This window comes from Calidris pugnax, unplaced genomic scaffold (assembly GCF_001431845.1).
Source record: "Calidris pugnax isolate Ruff unplaced genomic scaffold, ASM143184v1 scaffold111, whole genome shotgun sequence".
Taxonomy (NCBI): domain Eukaryota; kingdom Metazoa; phylum Chordata; class Aves; order Charadriiformes; family Scolopacidae; genus Calidris; species Calidris pugnax.
This window is the reverse complement of record NW_015090872.1, coordinates 2043186-2069146: the sequence shown is the minus strand read 5'-3', so window position 1 is coordinate 2069146 and position 25961 is coordinate 2043186. Positions and strand designations below refer to the sequence as shown.

The 25961-nt window shown below is 41.5% G+C and overlaps 2 protein-coding genes across 4 annotated transcripts in view; one reads left to right on the top strand and one right to left on the bottom strand.

Moving 5' to 3' along the window:
- VEPH1 (ventricular zone expressed PH domain containing 1) overlaps positions 1–8432 on the bottom strand; it is an 82995-nt gene extending 74563 nt beyond the window's left edge. Inside the window, exons 1-3 of the mRNA XM_014945814.1 lie at positions 8390–8432; positions 2537–2828; positions 349–564 (exon numbers count right to left, since the gene is read on the bottom strand). Of these exons, the coding sequence (XP_014801300.1) occupies positions 349–564; positions 2537–2674 (354 nt within the window). The 5' untranslated portion in view covers positions 2675–2828; positions 8390–8432. The remainder of the gene's footprint in view (positions 1–348; positions 565–2536; positions 2829–8389) is intronic.
- A 14217-nt stretch (positions 8433–22649) lies between these two features.
- Positions 22650–25961, top strand: part of PQLC2L (PQ loop repeat containing 2-like) — an 18603-nt gene continuing 15291 nt past the window's right edge. For 2 of the 3 annotated variants that reach the window (XM_014946036.1, XM_014946034.1), the window contains exon 1: positions 23576–23791. The gene's annotated coding sequence lies outside the window, so the exon portion shown is untranslated. Of the gene's footprint in view, positions 22850–23575; positions 23792–25961 lie in introns of those variants that run through there. The other variant, XM_014946035.1, reaches the window with a different exon arrangement.

Below are 25961 nucleotides of genomic sequence, written 5' to 3'. Positions count from 1 at the left end.
GCTTTCAAATGAATCTTTCTGTAAACACAGAAAATTATAGTCCTATGTCTCCCTTTTTAATATTACATAAAATGTAAGTACTTAGAGTTAATGGAGAATTAATGAAATCTGGCACTAAACAGTCAAGACACTTCTAAAGATAAGGAAGCTGCCAAAACTTTTGATTCACTGCAATGGATACCATATACATGTAATTATATATGTTAACATTTGGGGTCATATTCTTCTTAAAGAAATGCAACCACTCCCACGCACCCTCAGAAAACATGAAGTACAACTGCATTTTAAACAATAAAACCAAATAGCCAATGAATGCATTACAGTCCCTTGCTTTCAGTTGAGTCTTACCTGCAAGATACAGCTCATGATGTCAGATGCAATTTTCGCATGTGGTGTGTCCTCATCTTTTCCTGAGGGTTTCAGGTTGTGCTCTAGACACGACTCCCAGAGAGCCACGAGGGCTTTCCCATGCTTTTCTATGGACGCTGTCTCCCTGATGGCCGTGGTGATGCGAGTGATGCAGATTTCCACCACAGCCTGGTCGTTGTCGTTGGTTTGGTAGTCCTGGTTCAAACAAAAAGACGTTTGCCAATGAATGCCCACCCGTTTCAAGTACCCCACAAAATTAGCCTGAAGACATGAAGTTTTTGTAACTGTCCAGTGTCCGTTTTCTCATTTCAACCTTTGCAATGAACATTCAGTGTGATTAAACAGAGAAGTTAGTCATCCCATAGACAATTCACTGGTTTAGGTCTTAATTTCACTATTGTAAAGGTACGGATTATGTTATCATATGATTTTTAATAGCCTGTCTTGAAGCATGGCCTTCTTGATGAGGGATTGCAGCCACACACCTTAGAAGCACTTACACCGGCCTCTTCTCCCATAACCATCCTAAAAATGAAACCGGAATTGTTATACCCACAACATATATAGAGCCAGATGCAGGATCCCAAATATTTAACATCACGTCCAGTCCCTGGTATAAACATAGTTAGTTTCAATCAGCATCAATGTAACATGAATAAAAGTTAATTAAATAGGCTTTATCCCCAAATCCTGTAATTCCCCGTAATCACGGACACAGATGCCAAGTGGATATGAAACAGCAGCACTTTGCTACAACTTAAAAGACCCAGAATACACAATCACTGTCCCTTAGTCTAACCTATGCTATTCCACCCTAAAAATCAAAGAAGATAATTTTTAAAGGGCTGGAGCCAAGTTCAACACTGACTGGCAGAAGTGCAGCTCTGGGGGCTTCACGCTGCAGCGTGGTAAGACAATAGGTCACTCTCAAAGCAGTTCTCTGCCTTTATTCACAGCTAGCCCTCTACAAGCTTTGACTGATGCGACTGAAAAGTCCGTTAATTTATTAAAAAAAGAAAACACGCTTTTTGTTTTGTATAAGATTACCTATTGATAAAGAGGTGAACAAGTTCACAGCACTGGCTGGGACAGTCCAAGAGCAAAGCCCTAGTGAGCATCATGATTGCTGGCTGTGTGTGGACATGGAGAGCAGAGCAGTCCTGTCCCTGCTGCTGTGAAACTCCTCACATTTGGGGAAAAAATCTGCACCTCTCTGACAAATCCAGACTGCTCGGGAAGGGCTGGAGCAGCTCCCCGATCTCCAGAGCCCTCTGGTGGGAATCACTGCTCAGCAGCTCGCAGGAAAGGGATGATGAAGCTCTGCAGATGCTTCAGCTGCTTAATGCTACAAAATGATTTTTACAAACACCAGTCTGCAAATTCAGGCATCTTCTTACACAAATTAGAGGGAATTCGTCTAAAATTCCTAATAATCTGCAGTTAGAGACTGCACAAACAGCAGAGGCAATGGCCAAAATAACTTGATTAACATTCTGAAAGACTGTGCAGATGTAATTGCTGTCAAAGAACCAACCAGAGAAGAGCCCGTGCACAGTGGCTGTCCTGACGGACAAGTCAGTTCTTGTTACAACCAGCAATGCTGTGATCAATGTTCTGAGAGTCAGAGGTTTGCACATTGCCAAAACTGATTTCTAAAATCACATGCCACAGAAAGGGCCACTTCTGTGGAGTTATGAGAATATGTATGTGTTGCTAATTGAATATCCTAAGGCTCAAAAAAGATTTTCCCTTCCTTTCAGCAGACTGGAAGTAGGAAGAATAAAGAGCTTTTCTGGGTTTTTTTTTTTGGACAACACTTTTAAAGACTTTACCAAAATCCATGAGCCTGCCATCATTCAGAACACTTTCTGCTGCAAACAGAATATACACTATACATACAGTGTATCGGTAACCTCCTATTAATCTTGAATATACCTTAAATAACTATTTAATAAAAATTCTGATAAAGATGAACTTAAAAGATCTTAAAAGGAAATCCAGTTAGTGGGAACTGGATTTGGTTACCACTTTTTTAAATCTTACACTTTGCTTGGCAGTCTTAAGTTTTTTAGAAACTTAAATTTTTGCATGTCCCTGTCCTCAGTTTTTTATTTAAACAATACATTTAATCTCATGAAAAATTAATTAAGGACAGTTTTTCACTTACCTCAGATGAACTAATTATTCTTATTTGTTCAAGAGCTTCTGAGAGGCTTCCTTCGATTTCAGCATCCTCTAAGGAGAAGAGATCACCTGCACGGGAAAGGTCCTTTTGTGCCAAAACTAGCCCAAACAGATGATGCATGGCTGCATTTGCTGCCGCTCAGCCAGACCTCCACATGCACCATGGGCATGAACAACTCAGATGAGGACAGAATGGAAACAATCCTGAGGAACAGCGATCAATTTAATATGAAGAATAAATCTGGAGCACATTTCAAAACTTCCTGGGCCCCAGCCTAAAGGAAAAAAAAAAAAAAAAAAAAAGCAAATGCATTGACTGTCATCTTCCAGTTTAGCAAAGATTTTTAAGCAGTGTATGCAAGCAGCACACAGGATGCCCTGATCCAGGGATGTACTTAAGCACATACCACAAACTGCACATTTTGCCCTCAAAATGTGCATAGCTTAAAATTAGCTAATCAATACACAACTTTTAATAAATAAAACCAGTTTGGTTTTTTTTTTTTTTCATTTCAATCCATACCACCTGAGCAAAATGGTGACTGGGCTAACTGATAAGGATTACAAACTGCCTTTCTGTGGTCAGGAGCAGAGCAGAGCTAAAGGAGGCGGGTAAAGCCACTTCATTTGTTTTCTGGGTTGTTGTGTCTTGACTCCAGAGATACACTATTAGCAAGATTGAGAAGATAATGATTTTTGTTTAGAAAAACAGTCAGTTTTGTTGCCAAAATGATCCCTGTAGTCTTTTCAACTCCTGTAAAACAAACACTTGGCTGAGCTGAAACTATGCACTTCTCCTTGGCTGGAGAATTTAACAGAAACTGAGCCAAGTGGGGCCGGGCTCAGAACCACGTGCTCATAAAAGACAACAGTCCTGCACTTGTGCCCCAAAACTCCTGCATTTCAAACATCTGCAGAGGAGATGTTTACCTTAATTATACAAGAAGTTTGTTTTTTTCCACATTTCAAAGGTGCTATCTGTTATTCCAAGACTGCCAGGACTTGCCTCATGCTGTTGGATCCCCTCTGCTCATACACCTTGGAAGCAAGGGTCTCCATGGCCAACCTCAGTGCATTTGAGTAAGGGACCAACAGCACAGGGTCCTTCAAGCCCAGAACATCCCACAGGGCTTTGATACCCTCCTCAGACTTCACCAAGGCAGGTACAAGTCCATGCAGGCAGAAAGTGTTTGTCCTTGAGTCTTCCAAGGGTCTCCACAATGGCCTTACCAGTAAGAACAGGACAAAAACAGTCCCTCTTCCCTCAGCTCCTGATTGTACTGCACTTCTTTCATCCTTTCCCCCCAACACTATTCATGATGACAAAGGAACCCAGCAAGATGGAATTTCTCAGCCCCAAAGAGCATGTCTAAGTGTAGAGCTCTCCATAGACTGCTGGCACTTCAGGCAGAGCTACGTGGACATAAACACAGCATCATTCAGAGAAATTGTGAAGTAATCTGTTGTTAGTTGCTGTTTTGTGAATAAAAATATCTTTCTGAATTGAAGTAAACATACCTAAATGTAAGGGATATACACATAATATATCTGTATATATGTATGTCCTTTACATTTAGGGATGCAGCAACCTAAACAAAGTTTCATTTTGGCCACTAGTGATTGTCTGTGCAGGAATACAACAGATACACAGCTATCTAGCTGACAAAATTATGGCATTAAGGTAGGCATACACTAAATATGGTACTCACTAATTCAAGAGTTTGAGTTGGCTTCAAATATTGCACACTGGAAAAGCAGTTGCTAGAACTGGATCAGTCTGCCTTTGTTTGTGTGCACCACTTAAATGACCTAGTCTGTTTCCAATGAGTAAAATTTCCCTGTAGCTTTATAGAGAGGAAAGAGAAATGTCTGAGATTTGACATCTATTAGTTGAAGTAACTAACAGGAGAAAAGGGAATCTTAGGAAAAAATGGGCTGTTCATAATCTGGACAGAGTGAAGAAGAGGCTGGGTAAGCGTGACAAATTAAGGGCTGAAACATCACTACATTTTCCATATAGGCTTGCATTAGATGAGCCTGGTATAGCAGCATATGACCATGCTCATCCCAACGGCCCATGCCAAGCAGGCCAGGAAGAGCTCCTGCCCGCTGGAGCATGTGGTGGCCTGCAGGAAGCTCTGTGCAGATCCGTATCTAACCCAGGCGTAGCTTGACATGAGAACATGTATTAAAATACAAACATTATGTCACAAAGGAAAAACCTGCCTTCTGTCTTCACTTATTCATCTAATACAGAATATTTACTGATTTTGAGGCTAGGAAGATATCTACCAAGCACATATTGCAGATGGCCCACATGGATTCACAGTCAACTCCTCCAGGTTCTTCTCTTGAGTTGATGAACAAAGCACTGCATTGTCACAAAATACATCACTTCTAATTATTATTTGAGATACAGAGTATCCTTAATCCTTGTTACTCTATTGCATGCTATTTTTCAGAAAAGAAAAAAAAAGGCAAAATGTCGAATAAGGGGCAAACCCAATGCAAACACTGAGTAACAACCTCTATTTTAACAGTATGGATAGCACCTTGCATTTGATCTGCCATAAGCCTGATTGTAAGGGGTTTTTTCCATTTTCCCAAATCTATCAATATCATTACACAGGACTTTTAGTTCGATTATTTGCAACAAGACAGAAGCAGAAAAGAGGTAGTAAGATTGCAAACCCTGAAGCACAGCAGGCTAGATCCTCCTGACAATTGCAATGGCATAAATCACCAGTCACCAAACTGGAGGGAATGGTGTAAGCACAGAGGAGACAGGGCCCATCATACTCATGCTCTGCAATTCTCAAATTCTGAAAGAAAAGTGCAAAACGCCACAGACACAAACTGATTTTTTTTTTTTTTTTACCTGTTCACGATTCCACAACATCGTCTTCAATAGTGGTTACAGGTGCAAAGCTCCTGTTCTTGGAAACAAAGCCTGACCATTTTACTTTGCCCTCCTGCCACCCCAGGCAGCAGCCAAGGGCACAGCAAGTGGAAAGCTGGGGAAGTGGGTGGCAAGCAGTGAACCTGAAGCTGTTAATTGCAGTGCCAGGAGTAAGGCATCTCAGGAATGCAGACTAAAGCAGCCTAGAAGTTACCAATGGCTCCGTCAGGTGACTAAAGGAACCTAAATGCAGAGAGGCCTTATCTCTGAATGAACTGCTCTGTTTCTAGGACAAAATACAAAGCCTACTCCACTTGAGGGCAGTTGTTTTTAATAGAGAAAACAGAACTCTCTGTGTTAGTGGAAAGCTATCCTTCCCTGGGAAGAAGGTAAAAAAAACCCCCTCAGTAAGCTCGCACTGTTTGAAAGAAAAAGAACAAGTGAACGAACTTGCTAGAGAAGAGATTTTCTGTCCAAAGGAATAAATACTATCATTCTGTAACACTTCACATGAATACAAAAGAGGATCTGAAGTTTGCTTTGGCTTTTAACATTACAGTCATAAGTGGCACAACAAAATCTGCACATGTAATTTAGAAAAATGTTTTAGGAAGGGAAACCCATTTGAACCCTCCCTTTGATCGGCTGCACTGAAACACAACAACCCCTTCTTGGCCTTTTGCAAACAATATTCTACTCGATGTGCTTCTGCAGAAGAGTTTCTCAGAAAGGGCCTGTTCTCTATGAACAGGTTCTCAATGAACAGACACTTTTAATGTAAGTTTCATAGACAACAGTAAGGAAAATACAGAAAAACATTTCCTTCCTATAAGGTCTTTGAAATAGAATGATAGCAAATCTTCTTAATGCTTATGTTATGTAATACTGCTGAAAATACTTTTCTTGCATAGGTTTTAAAAGGAGATAATTGTCTCTTAAGCATCTCCTTGGTCACTACAAGATTGTACTGCCTCCTACTCGTAGGTAGTTGGCATGGAGGAAAAGAAAAAACAGAGTATATTTGCCTTCTAAAATGTCATCTTTTTTTAAATTGTTTTTTTAAAAAGCATCAGGTTAGATGATAAAATTGCTTCAGAGTATGGTTCCCAAGATGTCTCATCACCTTGACTCCACAACACCTATCAGTATCTTCCTATTCAGAGGCGACAGAGATTGCTCTGTCAGATCAGTGTCTGAGACAGATCAGACATATATTTCCATCCCATGTACACAAGCGATGGGAAAGAGGCAAAAGCTCTTGCCAAAGTTTGTACACCCTGCGTGGCTCCCCATCGGCACAGTGTCCATGGGGGTTAGCAGCAGGGATCCACACCTCCCTGTGGTAAAATAAAGCAGTGATCCCAGCTCTTGTAACAAACTCCAAGTCATCACTACACAAGCAAAAAAAGACTCAGCTTATAACACAGGCTGTTTCCGCTGGTTCGCAGAGCAGTCCCACATCTCATTCAAAGTTTTGATTCTGATATTCAATACCTAGTTTCCCTTTTCATGACAAGCTGAAAGAGCCATACGTTCCAGGGACCTTGAAACTGTTCCCCTCCAAGGTGAGTCTCTCAACTTGCTGGAGGCACAGCATTCTTACCAAAGCTCCTTATCAGAAGCAATCAGAATAAAAGCTAGCCTGACAGGTTTCAGAGCTTGAAGCAATTGAATTGGCCTGTTTGCAAAATAATTCCCCCAATAATAGAAGATTAACAATAAAAATTCCATGTAAAAGGGCAGTTGGACCTAAGGGCATCCAAAAGCCAATTGAACTTTGAGCTAAAAGACTGAGTCTTGCAGTTTTATCAGGAACCCAGATTCTGCAGAATGACATTAGAAGGACATACACACAAAAAAATCTCTTAAATCAAAGAGGAAGGGGAAAGAATAAAATGTTTTAAATTTACAGTGAAGGAAGTTCTACAAGAAATCAGAATAATTTCCTTAACTTTCAAAAGACTTGAAATATAAGTATGTTGCTTGATTTTACCAGATGGTGCTATCCCACTGAAAACAGAAGCATAACCTTCAAAGAACTGTGCAATAATATTATTAATCTAGTTCCACGTTAAGCAACATAAATCAAGAAAATTCTCACTACATTTAAAGAATTTTAGGAAACATAGGCCACCTGGAGTTTGTGTTAAGGGAACCTCATAGTATTTTCTAGTCTGCTCACTGCAAAGCAAGAGGCAATTAAAACCTTACTATACTGTTGAAACAGTCTTGTACATGAACTTGCATAATACTGCATTTCAGAAGAGGTTAAGCATCCACAGTGCTAAGTCCTGAGCTAACTCACCCCAACCCAGCAAAATCCATAACCCATTGCCATTGGGGATAGTCCCTGCAGGTTCTCAAAGCCACTGGCCAGTGGCAGTTGAGTACATCAAGAGATAACAGGCAGGAGTACAAACCACCCTCTTGCTGGAGCCACACTGAGGACAGATAATACTCCAAACACAGAGTCCAAGAGTCATTCAGCACTTCCCAAACCCCATTCTCCTCTTTAACACTCAGTTTGCCACGGGCACCATGCACGATTCTCCTCACATGCTGCAGCACAGCTCCCAACTGAAGCACTTCCAGCTGGTGTTTCTTCTTCTGTACTGAAGGAACAGACTACCCTGGGCGCCAAAGATCTTTGATAAACAAGAGATAACGTTCATTTTCTGCAATGTTGAAGAAAGAAATCTAAAAGGTGAAAACTGAGCACCCGGTTCAAAAAAGTAACTTAGATTTAAGTGTCAGGTAAATTACAAAGGAGAGGAAGGGGATCTGAGAATTCCCCTTCAATGGAGAGTCTTCTGTTAAAGGACTGGGAGGCCAGAGGTCTTGTTTTACCATGGCAGTCTAGGGAAAATCACAGCCCAATGCTCTGACTACTCTATCTATAAAAAGGAAAAAAAAAAACAAGAAAATCAATTTCCTTACCTCGCAGACATGTTGCCATACTTAATACACTGGATTGTATGAAGTGCTTTGGATGCCTTGGATGAAAGACACTATAGGAAAGCAAAAGCAAAGTAGTATTAGTAACTATTTGCCTTTTCAGCACTCTGCGTGCAGACTATAAAATACGTGCTGCATGATACCTCCAGGACTACAACTGTGTATTTCACCAAATAGAATTTAATATTTAGGACACAGTCCCATAAAAAACAAACAGGACAGCAGCTCTACTAAACCCTGTGGGAGTTTGTGATGTTATTCACACATGCATGGACTGAACACCGTGAGGTTTAGATTTCCATTCTCTCTGGGGGTGGGGACAAATGTTTTCAACAACTGCATATTTAGTTTTTATTTTACTTTTCCATTAATAGAAGGAAGATTAGAATTATCTTCAAAGCAAACTTTTATTCTGTGCATATGATAGGATGCAATTTTCTTGAAATCCTTCTCCCTCATCTCACAGGAAAAATCTGTTTTGTGGAATTAGAAAATGCATGTCTCAAAGAGTTACAGAAGTTTGTAATATCTGCAAGACTGCTGGATACTTCCTTCCCACATGCACCCAGCCAGGGAAACAAGAAAGCACGGATACATTTCCTGGTTATTTTCAGCCTGAAAGTTTCCCAAGAATATCCACGTATGCAATATTCCACAGAATATTGGAAGATATTTCAAGTAACTTTTCCCCTCTGTGTTATACTAATAATCTGATTTATTTTTATGTTTGAGAAGCATTTACTACCAAAATAGATTGGTCTTTCAAAACTTTTAAATAAAGTTCTCACATTTTTTCAGTGAAAGAAAAGGATTAAAGATTATATTGAAAGAGCATCATTTTCACACAGGGTGAATAGACTACAGCAGTTCCCATGGGATCAGCTGCATATATTTAAACTCTTCCCACAAGACAACCATTGTTTCCTACAAGCCTCTCTGTTTTTTTTCTGTCATGACAGGTTTCCACACTTCATGTCGTCTAGAAATCCCATGGATCCTGAGCTGGACCAGATGATGAAACAATAAATTATGAAGTCTACTAATTAGGCTAGAGTTAAATTAATTTTTTTTTTTTCCACTAATGAAACACCTTGCTGCAGTCCTGGAAACTGTGAACTGACTTGCTCTCAACATCCAGTTCTCATGCACAAGGAAGCAGTATTCTTATTGGAGACAAAATAATCAGAGGAATTATACAGCCTCTTTTAGATCCATCTCTTCCACCAGAATTGCAGGGCTATACTACTTCCTCAGTTAGAAGTAAGTTCAATGTTCTTCCTAGAGGTGTCAACCAGCGTGTAAATATTCTCCCCGGCGATAAACAGGCTTAATCAGTAGGTTTCATAGGTCAGAATCTGCTTTAAGTCAACCAGACATCACAGATCTCCGAGGCAATTTTGGCTGCAGAATCCATGCAGAACTCAACTGATGCAGAGTGGTAAGAATATACTTACAAACTTCCTCGGTGATACTTTTGCAAACAGTTTGTAACTTGACCAAGTCTGGGGGTTTTTTAACATATATATCTACTTGATAACCTATGTGCTGTTGAGACAGTTTTCTACAATTTCCAGTATGTAAGAGATCACAAAGGCTTATATTTGACTGCTGTTTCAGAACACCCCGATGCTATATATAACAATTCATAAGACTTAGCATTTTTTAACATCAGTAAGACAAATTTGTAAGAACTCCATTTCTAAATATCTTCATGATATTAAAATACTATGCTAAAATAAACAACACACTGCTAATATGGAATAAATTGCTTCATATAACAAATGCCAATACGCTCATTGTCAGATGCTGTCAAGAGCTGGTCGTTTTCAAGTGTTGCTTAATGAGCTTTCATATCTGTGATAAATTTTCAAGACGATAATGGCATTAAGGAAAAATAATTGTTATAAAGTTTCACAAAATGTATAAACATGCATTTCTGTCTAAAGAGAGTGAAAGACTAAATGGGCAGAGCATGAGGGACTACAGAGTAGAGTCTCATAAGAATGCCACTCTGGAAGTGAAAATTGGACTGGAGCAATAAAAAAATTCAAAGTCACTGCCTCTCAAAGCTGCCTGAAGTTCACAAAACAATCATTGAACACCCTAAGGTTCCTCCCAGGTACCTGGCAATCCACTTTTGCACATTTTTTATTAGGACCAACAGCTTCCTTAGCTCACATTTTCAAAGTTCCCCTAACGTAAAGCAATAAATTCTGCAGTATGGGGAATAAAGAGAAACACATTTGAGCCCCAGGATGAGCCAAGAGCACTGCAGGATTAATGCACACGCTGTCATACACCACAATACACAGGCACTGCTTTTTCTGTGTCACTTCAAGCTAACTTACAACATTTTTCGCAATCATTGTGATGCATTTATAGATATAATAACCACAACTCCTATATTCACAGAAAAAACAGTAACAATCACACTATTAAAGACTACAATTCTTACACTCTCAAAAACCTCTTCCATTATTTAATATTTGGATCTGCTACTCAACTTCTTTCCATGCAGTAATTTATTCATTATTGAAAATGTTACATGAATGCATATTTAAGTTAGTTATTCATACCTCTCAGAAGAGAAACCTCTGAAAAAACATTAATAATTGAAGGCAAATTGTCGCTCTTTAGAGAAATTCTGATAAAATCCATTACAGTTGTCAGTTCCCCTTCCATCCCCCTGTCTCTGGTATGCGCGGCTGCTGGCTCGGTGCACAGCCTTGTCAAACCAACCGTACAGTCTATTCAGTTACCCTGGAGTTGTCATGTGGAATCAAGCAAACAAATATCTTCTCTCCATTTTCCCCAACTCCGGCACTCAAAAACAGATCAGAACTAATTCTTCACAAAGCTTAACTTCAGCAGCAGCTTGAGTGAAAATGCTCCAAGCTTGATATGGAATTTGAATTAGTTAAAAGGATTTATCAACAGCCAGTGGTTACATTCAGTTAATTAATAACTTGCTTAAGAGTAACGAGGAAATTGCAGAAGTTAATATTACTTATGGGGCCTCTTCTCAGAAGTTGGTGAGAAGGCTGGACCCTTTCAGTGTCTTTGGAGGAACATTAGCCAAAAGAAAAAATCAGGAAAGAGCAGGACACTGGAAGAAACGCATCCTTTCAGTTGACACCCATTGCACCTCACCAAAGCATAGAACTTCAGCCAGCCCTTCGAAAGCATTAACTGTCCAGGTGGAACCAGTGCCCAGGACCTACCTAAACACCTCCAAAGTTTGGCAGCTGTAGCAGAGAAATTATTTCTATATCATTCTGGTGGCATTCTGCATGCAAGCTGAACGTGCTTTCCTTCCACATTAGGCGCGTCTGTATACTTTTCCCCTTAACTGTCCTTTGATAAATAAATTCCAGATTCTAAACAAATCAACCATAACTAATGCCTACCCTACACACAGACCAGAAGGATCTTGACAGAACTGATACTGGCCACATCCTCCTCTCCTGGGAGAGCATAGGAGTAAACTCACACTGGGACTGCCCTAGCGCTGACATTTTTCTAATAATGGCCAAAGTAATATCAAAAGAACCAGCTCTCAGAACAGCAAAGTGTAAGGTCAAGCACTCTTAGCCAGCTGCTGGAAGAAAAGAAAGACTGTTTGCCCAAAGATAATGAGAAGACATGTTTGTACCATTCTTGTTAGGGTTTTTGTCCTTTTGCAATACAGAAAGGATTTATAAATTATACAGTTTAAAAAAAAAATCTGCTTCACAGAATATGCATTCAGTCAAGAGTCCTCAATTTTGATGACAAACGCCCCAAATAGCTTTTTTGCTCCTATTCATTCCACCATGGCCTCTGCAACCAAATACAAAATTAATGGTGGTTGAACACATACTTCTAATGATGTTAAGAAAGTGGGTGTTGTTGGTTTTTAAATAAAATGCAATTTTGTGTTCTGTACACCTTTTAATTTAGTATGTATATGAAAATCACAGCTTACTTTTCTCCTACCTCTATGAGACTGGAAAAATCTTGTAAGCTGATAGCAGAACATAAATGTGCACCTGATAACTATTTAAGTCATTGTACAGTCAGAATTAAGAGGTCAATTCCTTCACTCACTGGGAGCCTACTTTTGATTTCTAATAGTAACCAACAGAACATTTGCCCCAGTGTCTGACGATCCTTTAATTTTTCATGTGGAAGGAAAATGAGAACCACAAGCTGGTTTGTACTTAGTCACAACTACAGTTGTAGGTAATGACAGTCCTGAAAAGATTTACATGGAAAAGCTTTTCTGATAACTATGCTCAAAGGATAAGACCAGTGTTGACTGTCTTCTCAGAGCACACATTCTCTTCATGTCACGAGGAAAAAGGGGTTCCTCTTACTCTGAGGCAAATGTGCTCTGCTCCCAGAACCATCTGTACAGTGAGTAAGAAAACTGAGACAGACACCAGGCTGGGGAATACAAGGCAGCAAAGCGAGGATCAGCAAGAGAGACCCAAACAAGCTTTGAAAAGAACACTGATGGCACTTCCATGGAGAAAGACAGTGACATGGCCCTTTCCAAGCTCAGCACTTTGATCCCTTCCAATTTGTAGACTCCCTGCAGAGGTTTGCTATGCTAGCATCACCCTTTACAACCCTGACAGAATCATACCTTAATTCTTTTGCTTCTGCTTTTTTATTGATGGGTTCATTGCTGTAAATCATTAATGTCATTAAGACAATGAAACCTTAGCTAATTCAAGATGGCATGTGAAAGAATACAGCAGGAAGACTGACTCCAGCCACCCAGCGCAGTTGTCTTAGAAGTTCTCTGGCTTTCCTCTTGCTGTTTATAAAAATTGTAGTCACCTACACAAAGAACCAAGAAATTACCACTGGACCAGGATATGTTTGGAAAGACAAATGAAATCAGAGGCAGCAAAGGGCACTTGAGCAGCTCACAACTCAAGCATATAATGCATTATTACAACATATAGCTTACTATATAAGGCAAAACAAGATATTGTGATAATAAGGCAAAAAGATTTTCACATACATATTGCTATTGAAAAAGGAGAATTTACTTTATGAAAATAGTTTTTTTCCATCCTAGAAAACCAATTGGTCTTAACTTTTATTATAATAGCTACAATGAATTTATGCCCTTTTTAAACAACGCCCTGAAAATATTTATTTTGTTAGACTTTTAAAAATAAACATCTTGTTAGGAAAGAGACATGCTATTGTTCTGTCTCCAACTAATTGGTGAAGAGAAACAGAATATTCCATATTCATCGCATTTAGCCTAAATGAGTCATGTTATCTTCTACCCAGACAAAGCATTTTAATTTTAATAACAACAATGCTGACAGCTACAATACTGTTCTTGCAGAAGTTTGCTTGTAAATAATTAACAATTGTTGTATAATGACAGTGGGTTTTTTGATAGCTCTATTAATTTCACAGTCAGGCTGGAGTCTCTTTAATTTAGGGTATTCATAAAAATCCAACCCCCTCCCAACCTACTAACATAAAAGGCTAATGGAGAAAACACGTTTACGTCCCTGCAGTCTGTCTCGATGCCAAAAATCTGTTGTACACCAAGAGTTAGCCATGGAATAGAGACTAGTATATGGAAATGAGAATAGTATAGAAATCACAGATCATACCTCCAACTGGTTTACATGTTTGACTAATAATTATCTGATTTTGAAGTTAAAGACTGTGCTGTGATAAACGACAAGTTCACATAGCAAAATTCTGTTCTGTGTTTTAGGACCTGGTGGTGGCATTTTCAGAGGACAGATTTAGCACAGGATGGGGCACCAACTATTACTGTCCTTTAAATATGGCCACTCATGCCTCTCAAAATCTCACCAAGCGAGACACAGACAAGTGTTCCCCTAATCGACTCATATTTTTAAAACCTGGCAACATTCCTCTGGTTCTGATGGAATCAACAAGGATACAATACCTTGAGGACCATGAAAATGTTTCCTGTATAAGCAAGTTCTTTATCACATGCCATACAGTTCCCTAATTCACAGCTACATCTTTTACATACACATTAGGAATTTCATCCAAGAATTGTAAAAGTGGATGCAATGTTTCCTCTACTATAACAGGAGATACCCAACTTGATTTTGTTTTCCTTTCAGATAACGCATCCTGGTGTTTCTATTCCTGTGAGGATAAAATATTTCACTCCAGAAATAACAGGGCCTCTCAAAAGCCCACTGAAGTGAATGGAAAGACTGTTATTGTCATTACAAGGATATATAGACTTTTGTTCTCCCAGTAGGTATTTCCTGAAGTCACCTTATGCCCATTTTCTATCCTAGACAAAGAAGTGGATAATGACACAGACATTTATGAAGTAATTTTTGGTTTCTGTACAGACCAGGTAACAAGCACCATCTATGGGCCAAGCATTTGACTGGCAGCAGGCCAATATTGAGTGTAATTGCATAGCTTCATACACTAAATGAATTATTCAGGATTGTAAAATGTCCTGCCAAATAAAAACTGTTAGATGTCAGCCTAATATTTCTATCAAATTTCATATTAATTACGAAAGCTATTTTCTAACTATTCTAAATTTTTTTTTCCATACTAAGTATTGCTTATACTCCACTTCAACTACTGGCAAAGCCTAGCAATCTTGTTTGACACTTTCAGAATAGCTGTTTATTTCTAAAGGCCAAACCCTGTGTACTAGACAAAGTCAAACCTCCTGTTAAAATTAAAAGAGGTTTTCCCTGAATGAAGTCTAAAAACTATAGGATTTGACCCACTGTCTCAGAGGAGCTAGACCCTGCCTCTGCACTGTAGCTGTTGGTTAGTTAGGTTCGTAGGTGGTTATTGCCTGGCAGCCCTATCTTGTAACAATACACAGAGCTCATTATCAGCTGCACTGCTCCAAAAGGCTCATCTGCATCACAAAAGACAACATCTGCTGTGCATCTAGGTGCCATCTCGTTGATAAAGTATATCAGAAATAGAAAAAGTTTGCATACTCATTTCTTTGTAGCCACTGCTGGTTTGGAGACGGTTCCAAAATACTCATAGGCAACAAACAAATGTCACTGCAGGTCCATCTGACAGTACTTCAGATGCTCCACAGCTTCTCTTGCTGTGATGGACTAACTGCAAACATCCAGTCTCTTTTTTACATTTACATATACATGCATGCATACTCTCACATTCACATTTTGCATATCAGATAACATTTTCGTTAACCACCTGCATCATTTTCCAATTGAACTGCATATTTTATTACTTGAGACATCTATTTCTATTCACTTTGTTTCCCACTTACAGGGCTTTCTTAATTGAGCTGCATAGTTTATGAACTGTGCTAATTGACTGCATAACTCCACTGCTGAGGTTTTATATACTGTACCAAGCAGCATATTGAGTGCTGGATTTGTGCCACTGGAGTTACAAGCTCTGCAAGTTGAGGAGCACTTTAACAGCTCTGCTGTATTGTTCACTTCTTCGATTTCTGTTTTTCTTACTCTGTAATACCCGAATGGGTTGAAATCCGCATTTAGCTTAAGCAAAAGTTTTTTTAAGGATAGCCAGGACAAATGAATTAAACTGTTGACAACAGCCCAAGTAACCCTTGTATTCTGCCCCTGAGAGCAGAAGTCAAGAAAACTTACCCAAGGAGAGCAAAAGCAGCTACTGCCACAGAGAAGAAAAATTACCTGACCACAAGGGACTGTTCCAATAGGTGCTCATGCTCCCAGGTTCTGGTTAACAGCCAGAAGCCTTTAATAGGGTCCTAGAAACAGAAAGGAAAAGCAGTATTGATAAGTAACCATGAGGACATGGTGTTTTCAGCTGCCACAAGTTAAGGGCTCAGCAATCAGGGCATGCTGGCTGCAGAGAAACACAGCGTCTGGAGCCAAGACTGGTTCTGCACAGCATCCAGCTGTTTCTCATCCTAATTAAGGCTATAGGCTAACAGTGATTATTAATATTAAACACCTACCCTTTGAAGATACTAATGAAACCAGATAATCTGTACCATAGAGCCACATTTAAAATTAATACAGGCATTTATACTAACTTACAAGAAAGAAAAGCAGTACACATGATACAATGTGCTCACACACAGTTTCTCTTGGCTATGGATAGATGCCACAGTAAGAGCCAGCATTTAAAAAACACTAAAACATCTGTTCAGATGCTTAATAAGCCTACCATCGTTAACACTATAGCTCACAGATGAGCACAATGCTTTGAAAGACAATCAAGAGGAATAGTACTTCCACCAGAAACTCTAATTTCAATAATGACATCAGAGCTACGTAGTGGCAGTTATTTGAAGGCACAAGGAAACCAGTTGCTCACACACAGTTTCTCTTGGCTATGGATAGATGCCACAGTAAGAGCCAGCATTTAAAAAACACTAAAACATCTGTTCAGATGCTTAATAAGCCTACCATCGTTAACACTATAGCTCACAGATGAGCACAATGCTTTGAAAGACAATCAAGAGGAATAGTACTTCCACCAGAAACTCTAATTTCAATAATGACATCAGAGCTACGTAGTGGCAGTTATTTGGAGGCACAAGGAAACCAGTCAGCAGGAAAAGGAAAAGAAAAAAAAAAAAGAGAGAGAGGGCACCTCATGGGACAAGTTACTTAAATTAATTAATACCAGCACTATTATGTAAATGTCTTTCCAGGACAAAGGTTTGTTTGCTAGATTTGTAGAAGAAAGCCTCTACATAAATAAGTAAGCATGAAACCATAAAAATGTAGGATTGGAAAATCCTCAAGAGATTATCTAACATACCTCCTTAGGTTGAGTCAAGAGCTGTCAGGTCCAGGCACACCTGATGCTTGTTTTGATCTTGCTTCCCTAAGTAAAGCTTTTCAACACTTCATAATTAGGAATTTACCCAGGAGCCAAAGACTTCTTCCTACTCCATTAGAAACAGAGGACAACAGATTATTGTTTTGTTGCAGTATTTGACTCTATAATTCTTTGCTCTCTCCAACATGTCCTTGTGGAGCAAACATCTCTTTCAGCTTCTCACTCACATTTTCTTTTTTTCTATTCTTATTGAATGTCCTCTGGACTCTGTTTTCTGGAATTTCTCAGCCTATTTCCATCAGGCACCTGTGCCATCAGGAAGCAGCAGGTAGTTGTTGATGCCTGCAGGCCTAGATAGGGCACCAACAGGGTAACCAGGATGCTCTAGCGATCTCTCTCTCCACCCGGGGAGGTGACACATAGCTGAAGCCTCCCTACCCCAGCTCCTGGCCACAAAATCAGCTTTGACTCTTGTGGCATGGTCAGAACAACCAGTTTGGTTTATTACCCTGTGCCAGCTGCAGTGATCAAGCACAACATTGCCAACGGGTACCCCCCAGCCAGCACACTTTATCAACTCCCTGTCCTGTTTCTTAGCCATCCTCTTCACATCCTTTCCTCTCCCTTGTTTATGCCTCTCCGTACACAAAATTAGTATCTCCATTTTGTTATCCAGGTAAACTCAGTTTCATATAGCCTCCCCCATGCCTCTAACTTCTGTTAGCTCTCACATCACTACCTGTCACATCTGGCATTTTCACACATTGTGCCCAGTGCTTTTCCACCTCCTGTTTGTTTGGCTTAAACCTCAGGCCCAGGCTTGAGCAAAATTTGCCTCCCAAAATTTTTATTACCTCAATTTTTTTTTGTGGTTTTTTTTTTGTTTCGTTTTTTTCTTTAGTTTGGGTTTGTTTGTGAGGTTAGTTTTTTTCAGGGTGGTACCACTGTACCTGTTGTGTTTTTCCTTAGGCATTTCCCCTGGCCTGAGAACCTCCTGCTCCACAGACATGGCACACAGCCAAAGCAGGACCTCCAGCATGAAACTGACTCCTGAACTTTCAAAACATATTGCAGAGAAACCCTTTTTCTCTATTAAACTAAAAATTTAAACCAATAATCTCTGCAACATAAATCAACAAAACATTTGATTCTGTGTGTCCAAAATGTGGTTCTCAGTTTTTCCCCAGCAGGTCTGAATTTATCAAATAGTCAGGTGTACACACTGCATTAAAATCAAGTAGTAGAAAATTCAGTGTTCACCTTTCAAGTTCAACTGAGTACTAAACTGATTCGATTTTGCTGTCAATTACATTAAGGAGAAAAAGGAGAAAGTAGGAAAAAAATTAGATTAGCACATTCTGAGATAAATGGTATTTCAGATAAGTTTAAACTTAACTTTTGCAAGGTGCAAACTCAGCACATACATCTACATGGAGAACTCTGCAGAACACCTGGAAGGCTCAACACCAAAACAGCTACATCATTATCTAACTGCATTACGGTTTTCTTTTTTTTTTTTCTCCTCACCTCAACTCATGTAACAAGTATTTAGGCTGGGGCCTGAAATTCCCATATCCAGTCTAACTGACCTTAACCATAAAGGTAATTTTCACCTAATTGTCAAGTTAGATTACCTCTTTAGTCTTCCTCATCAGACTGTAAATATACGTTCCTCTCTCTTCTTGGAAGGACAAGAATTAAAGAAAGAAAAGATATGCAAAAAGATTGAAATCCATACAAACTATAGTTAAATACCATGAATTTAAGAGATGTAATCAGGAGGTATCAGATTATAAGTCAACAGATTCTTGAACTTAACTTTAACCATATGAGTAACAGTCTCATTATTTCTAGTTATTCATTGCCCTGTTTCAGAGTCAAAGAATCACAGCATGGTTGAAATTGGAAGGCACCTCCAGTGATCATCTAGTCCAACCCCCTGCTCAAAGTGGAGTGAGCCAGAGCAGGTTGGTCAGAGCCACCTCCTATGGGACTTTGAACATCTCCAAAGATGGCGAGTGTACAATGCTTCTAATTTTTTTGGTTTTCTGATACTTAAAAAAAAATCTCCAATTCCATGTTCTCATTGATTCTTGCAAAGAAATTCTTTCCTACTGGTTACTGCAATAATATTTTGACTATAGAGGGTAAAAAAGAACAGCATTTTCTTGTCTAAATAACATCCAACATCAGTTCCATTTATCAAATCTTCCTAATAGAAGAAAACATGTAAAACCTTCCTGAATGTCTTTAAATCTCTCTGACAAATTTCATTAGCATTATTTGACCTTAAAAATTACAAAATCTACTTCGAATTTGCAGTCTAATAGTACCTTCACCTACGCTATGCTCCCAGAAAAGGGTTAATGTCATGCATATATATAGACCAAGGACTTTTTTTATTTTAATGGCAAGGCAAGAAAGAAATTCACTTAATGACAAGTTCTTGGACTAATGTATTATTCATTTTGTTATGTGACAGAACAAAATTGTATCCATAAATATATAATGTTGTACACCACTTTTTAGTGTAGTTTACATTTATGAAATAATTGGCTGTCTTTCACCACATTATCCTCTCTTTATTCACTTTTTTAAGCGGATGTCATAAAACAGAGTTCCTGACACAGAAGATGCGTTCATTCCAGGAACAGACAGCAACTGGCCTGGATAAATCTATAAACTTCAGCCTCTGTTTCTCAAAACATTTTCTAGTCTCTGGAAGGATTTTGGAGTTACCTTTACAGTTTTTTCCCTCACATAAACTGCTACTTTACTCTTTTTTTTCTTACTATGTTTTTTTAAATGTATTAACTCATATGAGGTAAACAAATTGTATCTAATTATCAGCATTCTTACAGTTATGTATTTAATGATATGTGGGGTTTTGACTTAAATAATAAAAATACTCAAACCTCCTTACTCGATATCCTAAAGCAAAGCAAACCACAAGCAGAGAAACATCTCAGCACAAGCAGTGTCCTTACCAGAGCTGAGTGTAGGCAACACTGGCCACTATCAGTCCCAGAAGAGTCAAGTGGCCAGCTAAATCCCAGATACACTCAGTGACCCCAACCAGAAGCAAAAGGAGACAAGGCAGAAGACAGGACTGGTTACAAAACTACAGCATAGGGCCAAAGCCCATCCAGGAAACAGGGCTGGATGCTTGCATGAAGGGCCCATCCAGGACCCAAGCTGGTAGCAGCATCAGTCTGAGGTTCATCCAGGACTGAGGGACTCAGCCTGAGCTGAACTAGAGCTTCTGGGCAGGTGTGGGTGGATGTCCCAGGTGAGGCTGGTCAGGGCCATCAAGGCCTAGCAGTACCCTCAGAGGACAAACACTTTCCAGGTTCTACTACTTTGCTTAAATTTTGTTTGCCTTCATAAATTGTTAGGAGGAGTATTTGTGGATTATTTTATTTTCTACAGTCACCTGCATGGTCTCTCCAGTTGCTGCCCTTGCATGCTTCAGGTTCACATACAGTTCTGGGTTAGAATTATCTATGTTGGAATGGGCCTTTAAGATTATTGAGTCCAACCATCAACCTAATACTGACTAAATCATGTCCCTCAGCACCACATCTACCCATTTTTTAAATACCTCCAGGGATGGTGATTCAACCGCTTCCCTGGGCAGCCTATTACAACTGACAACCCTTTCTGTGAAAAAACTTTTCCAAATATCTAGTCTAAACCTCCCCTGGCACTACTTGAGGACATTTCCTCTTGTCCTATGGCTTGTTTCTTGGGAGAAGAGACTGACCCCCACCTTGCTACACCCTCTATTCAGGTAGTTGTAGAGAGCAAGGTCTCCCCTTCAGCCTCCTTTTCTCCAGGTTTGACAACCCCAGCTCCCTCAGCTGCTTTTAATCAGACTTGTTCTCCAGACCCCTCACCAGCTTCATTGCCCTTCTCTGGACACGCTCCAGCACCTCAATGTCTTTCTTGTAGTGAGGGCCCCAAAACCAAACACAGTACTCAAGGTGGGGACTCACTAGTGCCGATTCAGCCCGTCCAGATCCCTCTGTAGAGCCTTCCTACCCTTCAAGCAGATCAACACTCCCACCCAACTTGGTGTCATCCGTGAACTTACTGAGGCTGCACTCAATCCCTTCATCCAGGTCATTGATAAAGATATTAAACAGAACTGGCCCCAGTACCAAGCCCTGGGGAACACTGCTTGTGACTGGCCGCCAACTGGATTTAACTCCATTCACCACCACTCTTTGGGACTGGCCAGCCAGCCAGTTTTTAACCCAGCAAAGAGCATGCTCACCCAAGCCATGAGCAGACAGTTTCTCCAGGAGAAACTCACTTCAGCCTGCTCCCCTCTTCTCCTGCCCTGTACCAGCCACAAGACCCAGGCTGAGGAAACTCCAGCAGGCAGCCCCTCTAACAGCAGGCACCACCTGAGCATCTCAGCCAAAACATTGTCAGGCAGGTAACAAAATCTACCACTCCACACATTTGTATGCCACTAAAAATTTTACAGATCTGCATCCTTTTGCCCATCAATGACAGATGAGTCTCATGGACACAAACGGGAATTTCACAGTGCCAGACAAATGCAGCTCAACTGCCAAAACCAACACTGAATCATTGCTTGAGCAGCAATTAAACTAGAACAATGCAGATACCGAAGCCTTCCTTTAATCATTCTCCCAATCCTGTGTTAATTAGCTAGGCTGCAGTAACTACAGAAATGATGAACCTATGTGAGAATAAAAAGTAAAATTATATTAAAAATGCAGTAAATTATACAACACTCTTTCCTATCAAAATATTTTAAAATATTCATGTCCAAAAGTACATATCCTGCAAAGATCCTGGGACTGTTGATTAGACTTCTTTGTAATGTGGATCTCTTAACTGCCACTACCGATCAAATTAAAAGGTGGCATTTAAGAGCTGCCAAGGCTGGGCAACTCCAGTGGGCATGGACATGGTGTTTATTAGACATCCAGAGCAGAGGCTGGTTTGCAAAGGGCACATCAGCTTCACCCCTGTGGTAAATGAATGGCCAGGGGCCTCGTCGCACAAAACCAAGCTTCTCTGTTCCTCACAGTGGCTGCTTGGCGCAGGTACACTGCACAGGCCTGAAAACCATGTTTCTGTGTGAAATGATCCGAGGGCTGGAGCCCCTCTGCTGTGAGGACAGGCTGAGTTGGGGTTGTGGAGAAGACAAGGCTCTGGGGGTCTCCCAATACCTGAAGGGGCTACAGGAAAGATGGCGAGAGACTCTTTATCAGGGAGTGGAGTGATAGGATGAGGGGGAGTGGTTTTAAACTGAAAGAGGGGAGATTTAAATCAGGTATTAGGAAGAAATTATTGACTGTGAGGGTGGTGAGACACTGGCCCAGGTTGCCCAGAGAAGCTGTGGCTGCCCCATCCCTGGAGGGGTTCATGGCCAGGCTGGATGGGGCTTGGAGCAACCTGGTCTGGCCGCCGCTGTGGCGGCTCATGGCGGCGCCGGGGGAAGGGGAGGAGCGGCGGCGCTTCCCGGTCTTCTCCATCCCGTCTCCCCGCCGCCGGCCGAGCAGCTGCCGGAGCGTAACCCCCTCCCTCTCCTCAGGGCCGTCCTCCGGTGGCGGCGCGGGGAGCGGTGTGCGGCGGCGGGCCCGGCTGGACCCCCGGAGCAGCAGCAGCAGCCTTCGCCAGGTCGGTGCCTGCGCCTCCCCGGACAGGCCCGCCATGGTCTGCCGGGGCCGAGCCCCCTCCGTGCCCGGCGCGGAACCGGAGCCACTGCCCTTTCCGAAAGCCGTTCTTCATTATGATTCCTTTAACGTTGCCTTCTCCTCTGGTGACTAAGCGCTGTGCCCGGCCGGGGTGCGGGGGGCCGGGGCCTGCGGGAGGCCACAAGCTGCTGCTGCCGCCTTTGGGACCCCCCCGTCCCGGCTCCGGGGCTGGGGTCCCCGCGGGGCTCTGCTGAGGGAAGGCGCTTCATGATGTTTTGAGTTTTTGCTGTGATTTTTTTTGTCGTTTTTTTGTTGTTTGTTTTGGTTTTGTTTTGTTTTTTTAAATAAACAGGGTTGGAAGCGTGCTGTGAGAACCGGGGTTGGTTTCCTGGTAAAATTTGCTCATGCTTTGTCATCAGTTCTGAAGAGGCAGCGTTCACCATCAGGATCCTGTAAAAATGTGTTTTAAGGTCCCTTCCAACCCAAACCACCCTGTGATCCTACGATAAAAGAGGGGTAGCACCACTGACATAACTGCCTAGGTCTTAAAAATACCACAGTTGTTTGCCCCTTGCCAGCACGCACCTGCCCCCCTATGTCCGGGCCGCTCTTGGCCGCGGGGCCGCGGCGGGAGGCGGCTCCGCGGCCCGGCCCAGCCGGCCCGAGGGGCGGCACCGCCGCCCGCCCGCCCGCAGAGGGCGCCCTGGCCCCGCCGCTGTGGCGGCTCATGGCGGCGCCGGGGGAAGGGGAGGAGCGGCGGCGCTTCCCGGTCTTCTCCATCCCGTCTCCCCGCCGCCGGCCGAGCAGCTGCCGGAGCGTAACCCCCTCCCTCTCCTCAGGGCCGTCCTCCGGTGGCGGCGCGGGGAGCGGTGTGCGGCGGCGGGCCCGGCTGGACCCCCGGAGCAGCAGCAGCAGCCTTCGCCAGGTCGGTGCCTGCGCCTCCCCGGACAGGCCCGCCATGGTCTGCCGGGGCCGAGCCCCCTCCGTGCCCGGCGCGGAACCGGAGCCACTGCCCTTTCCGAAAGCCGTTCTTCATTATGATTCCTTTAACGTTGCCTTCTCCTCTGGTGACTAAGCGCTGTGCCCGGCCGGGGTGCGGGGGGCCGGGGCCTGCGGGAGGCCACAAGCTGCTGCTGCCGCCTTTGGGACCCCCCCGTCCCGGCTCCGGGGCTGGGGTCCCCGCGGGGCTCTGCTGAGGGAAGGCGCTTCATGATGTTTTGAGTTTTTGCTGTGATTTTTTTTGTCGTTTTTTTGTTGTTTGTTTTGGTTTTGTTTTGTTTTTTTAAATAAACAGGGTTGGAAGCGTGCTGTGAGAACCGGGGTTGGTTTCCTGGTAAAATTTGCTCATGCTTTGTCATCAGTTCTGAAGAGGCAGCGTTCACCATCAGGATCCTGTAAAAATGTGTTTAGAGAATAGCCAGAGACAACATACAATTCCCAGCATTACCCCAGTCAGTGTTTGAAGAAGCCCTGAATTACTCCTTAGCTTAGCTCCACTTCTCCTTTTCCCCAGGAGTAATTAAATTATGAATACGGTGCAACTGAACATCCTTTTGGATTTCAAGCCGCTATTAGCTGCGATTTAGAGAACTTGCAAATCTGCCAAACACACATCTCTGACATCTTCACACATTACTAGCAGTGTCTCGTTATTTGACATCCAGGAGCACGCAGCAGCCAGAACACATGGATGCACACAGCAGCTTGGTGGTTGGGGAGGCAAAGAATCTATGGCAAGTCTCCCAAATTCTGGGGAAAGCTTGCTTTTCCTTCTCTGTGCTATAGGGCTGTTCTTAATGGAATGGATTTCACTTTTAAACCATTGGCTATTACAGTTTGCACATTTTGACTGCAGAATAAGGGATTAAAATAAGAAAAAAGAGTGTCTGAACGGGAGTCTCAAGCTACAGATTCCTTATTACCAAGTATCTTACTCTGTAATGGTTTTATTTCTAGCTAGACAAACACTAAACCTTTTTAGAAAGGAATGATGTCAAGGTTCCAAGTTAACTGTTCTGTGAAAGTAACACCTTCACTGTAACTTTTCCAAATAGTAGTAACTAGTATTTGGGCAGTAATCTAAGAAAGAATATAGGGTTACAGGCAAGGAATTGTTATAGGAACATAAATCACCTTTTAATATTATTTTCTTTTCTCCTCATTGGCAGCTTAAATACTGTAGGAAGAAAAGAAACGTCATAGCAATGTCCTTAACCTATTTTCAGGTGCAAAGCATTTACTGCAACAAAAGAAAAGGTTTTTTTAAATGTTGAGGAACAGTTCAAATCTCTACGCAAGACTGTGTATTTTGAGAGAGACCATCTGTATTGGTTTAGCTCAAACACCATTATTCTTTTGAGGTGAATATGTGGTTATGAAATACTTCAGTGTCAGAAGACATAGCTTATTTGGTGAAGGGTGTATGCTAATATGGCACAGCCAGTCCAGGTGTGAAAATAACTGAACATCACTGACACTGTTGCCTTTTCCCTTCCCATCCATGGCAGGAGTTGTTCAGATTTTCTGTCCAATACGTTTAGCTGATGACATCCAGTTGTTCTAGCTGCTGGTGGAATTGCTGGTTTTGGTGATCAAGCTATTACCAGGACAGCGTATTTGCTGGGGATTTAAGAAAAATAACAATTATTGTAAGATTAAAAATACAATCACATGTACTGACAACATGAACATTATTCTACTGCATAAACATTAAGTAATAGCAGCCCAAGAATATCCACATGCTTTAAATGTGTTAAGTGTGTTGTGTGGCAGGAGGCCAAAGCTCGAGTCTTCAGTCATCTGGGAAGTGTAAGTGGCCCATCTAATTCCTACCACTTTTTAAGCTGTTTGGTTTTCTGTAATAGCTGCAGGGTTTTGGAGCAGGGTATAGGATGAGATCAGGTGGCTGAGTCTGAATTGCCTTGTTTAGACTTGCTACCACATAGTCCTTGATCTTATAAGAGAACTTTTGCATGTGTGAGTCCAACTGCAGTCATGATATTCATACATGGTTTTAAATCCCATGTTAAACCTAATTTTTCAGACGTGGTTTTAAAATACCATGGTCAAGTTTCTTTTTTTTTTTTTTTTTTTTT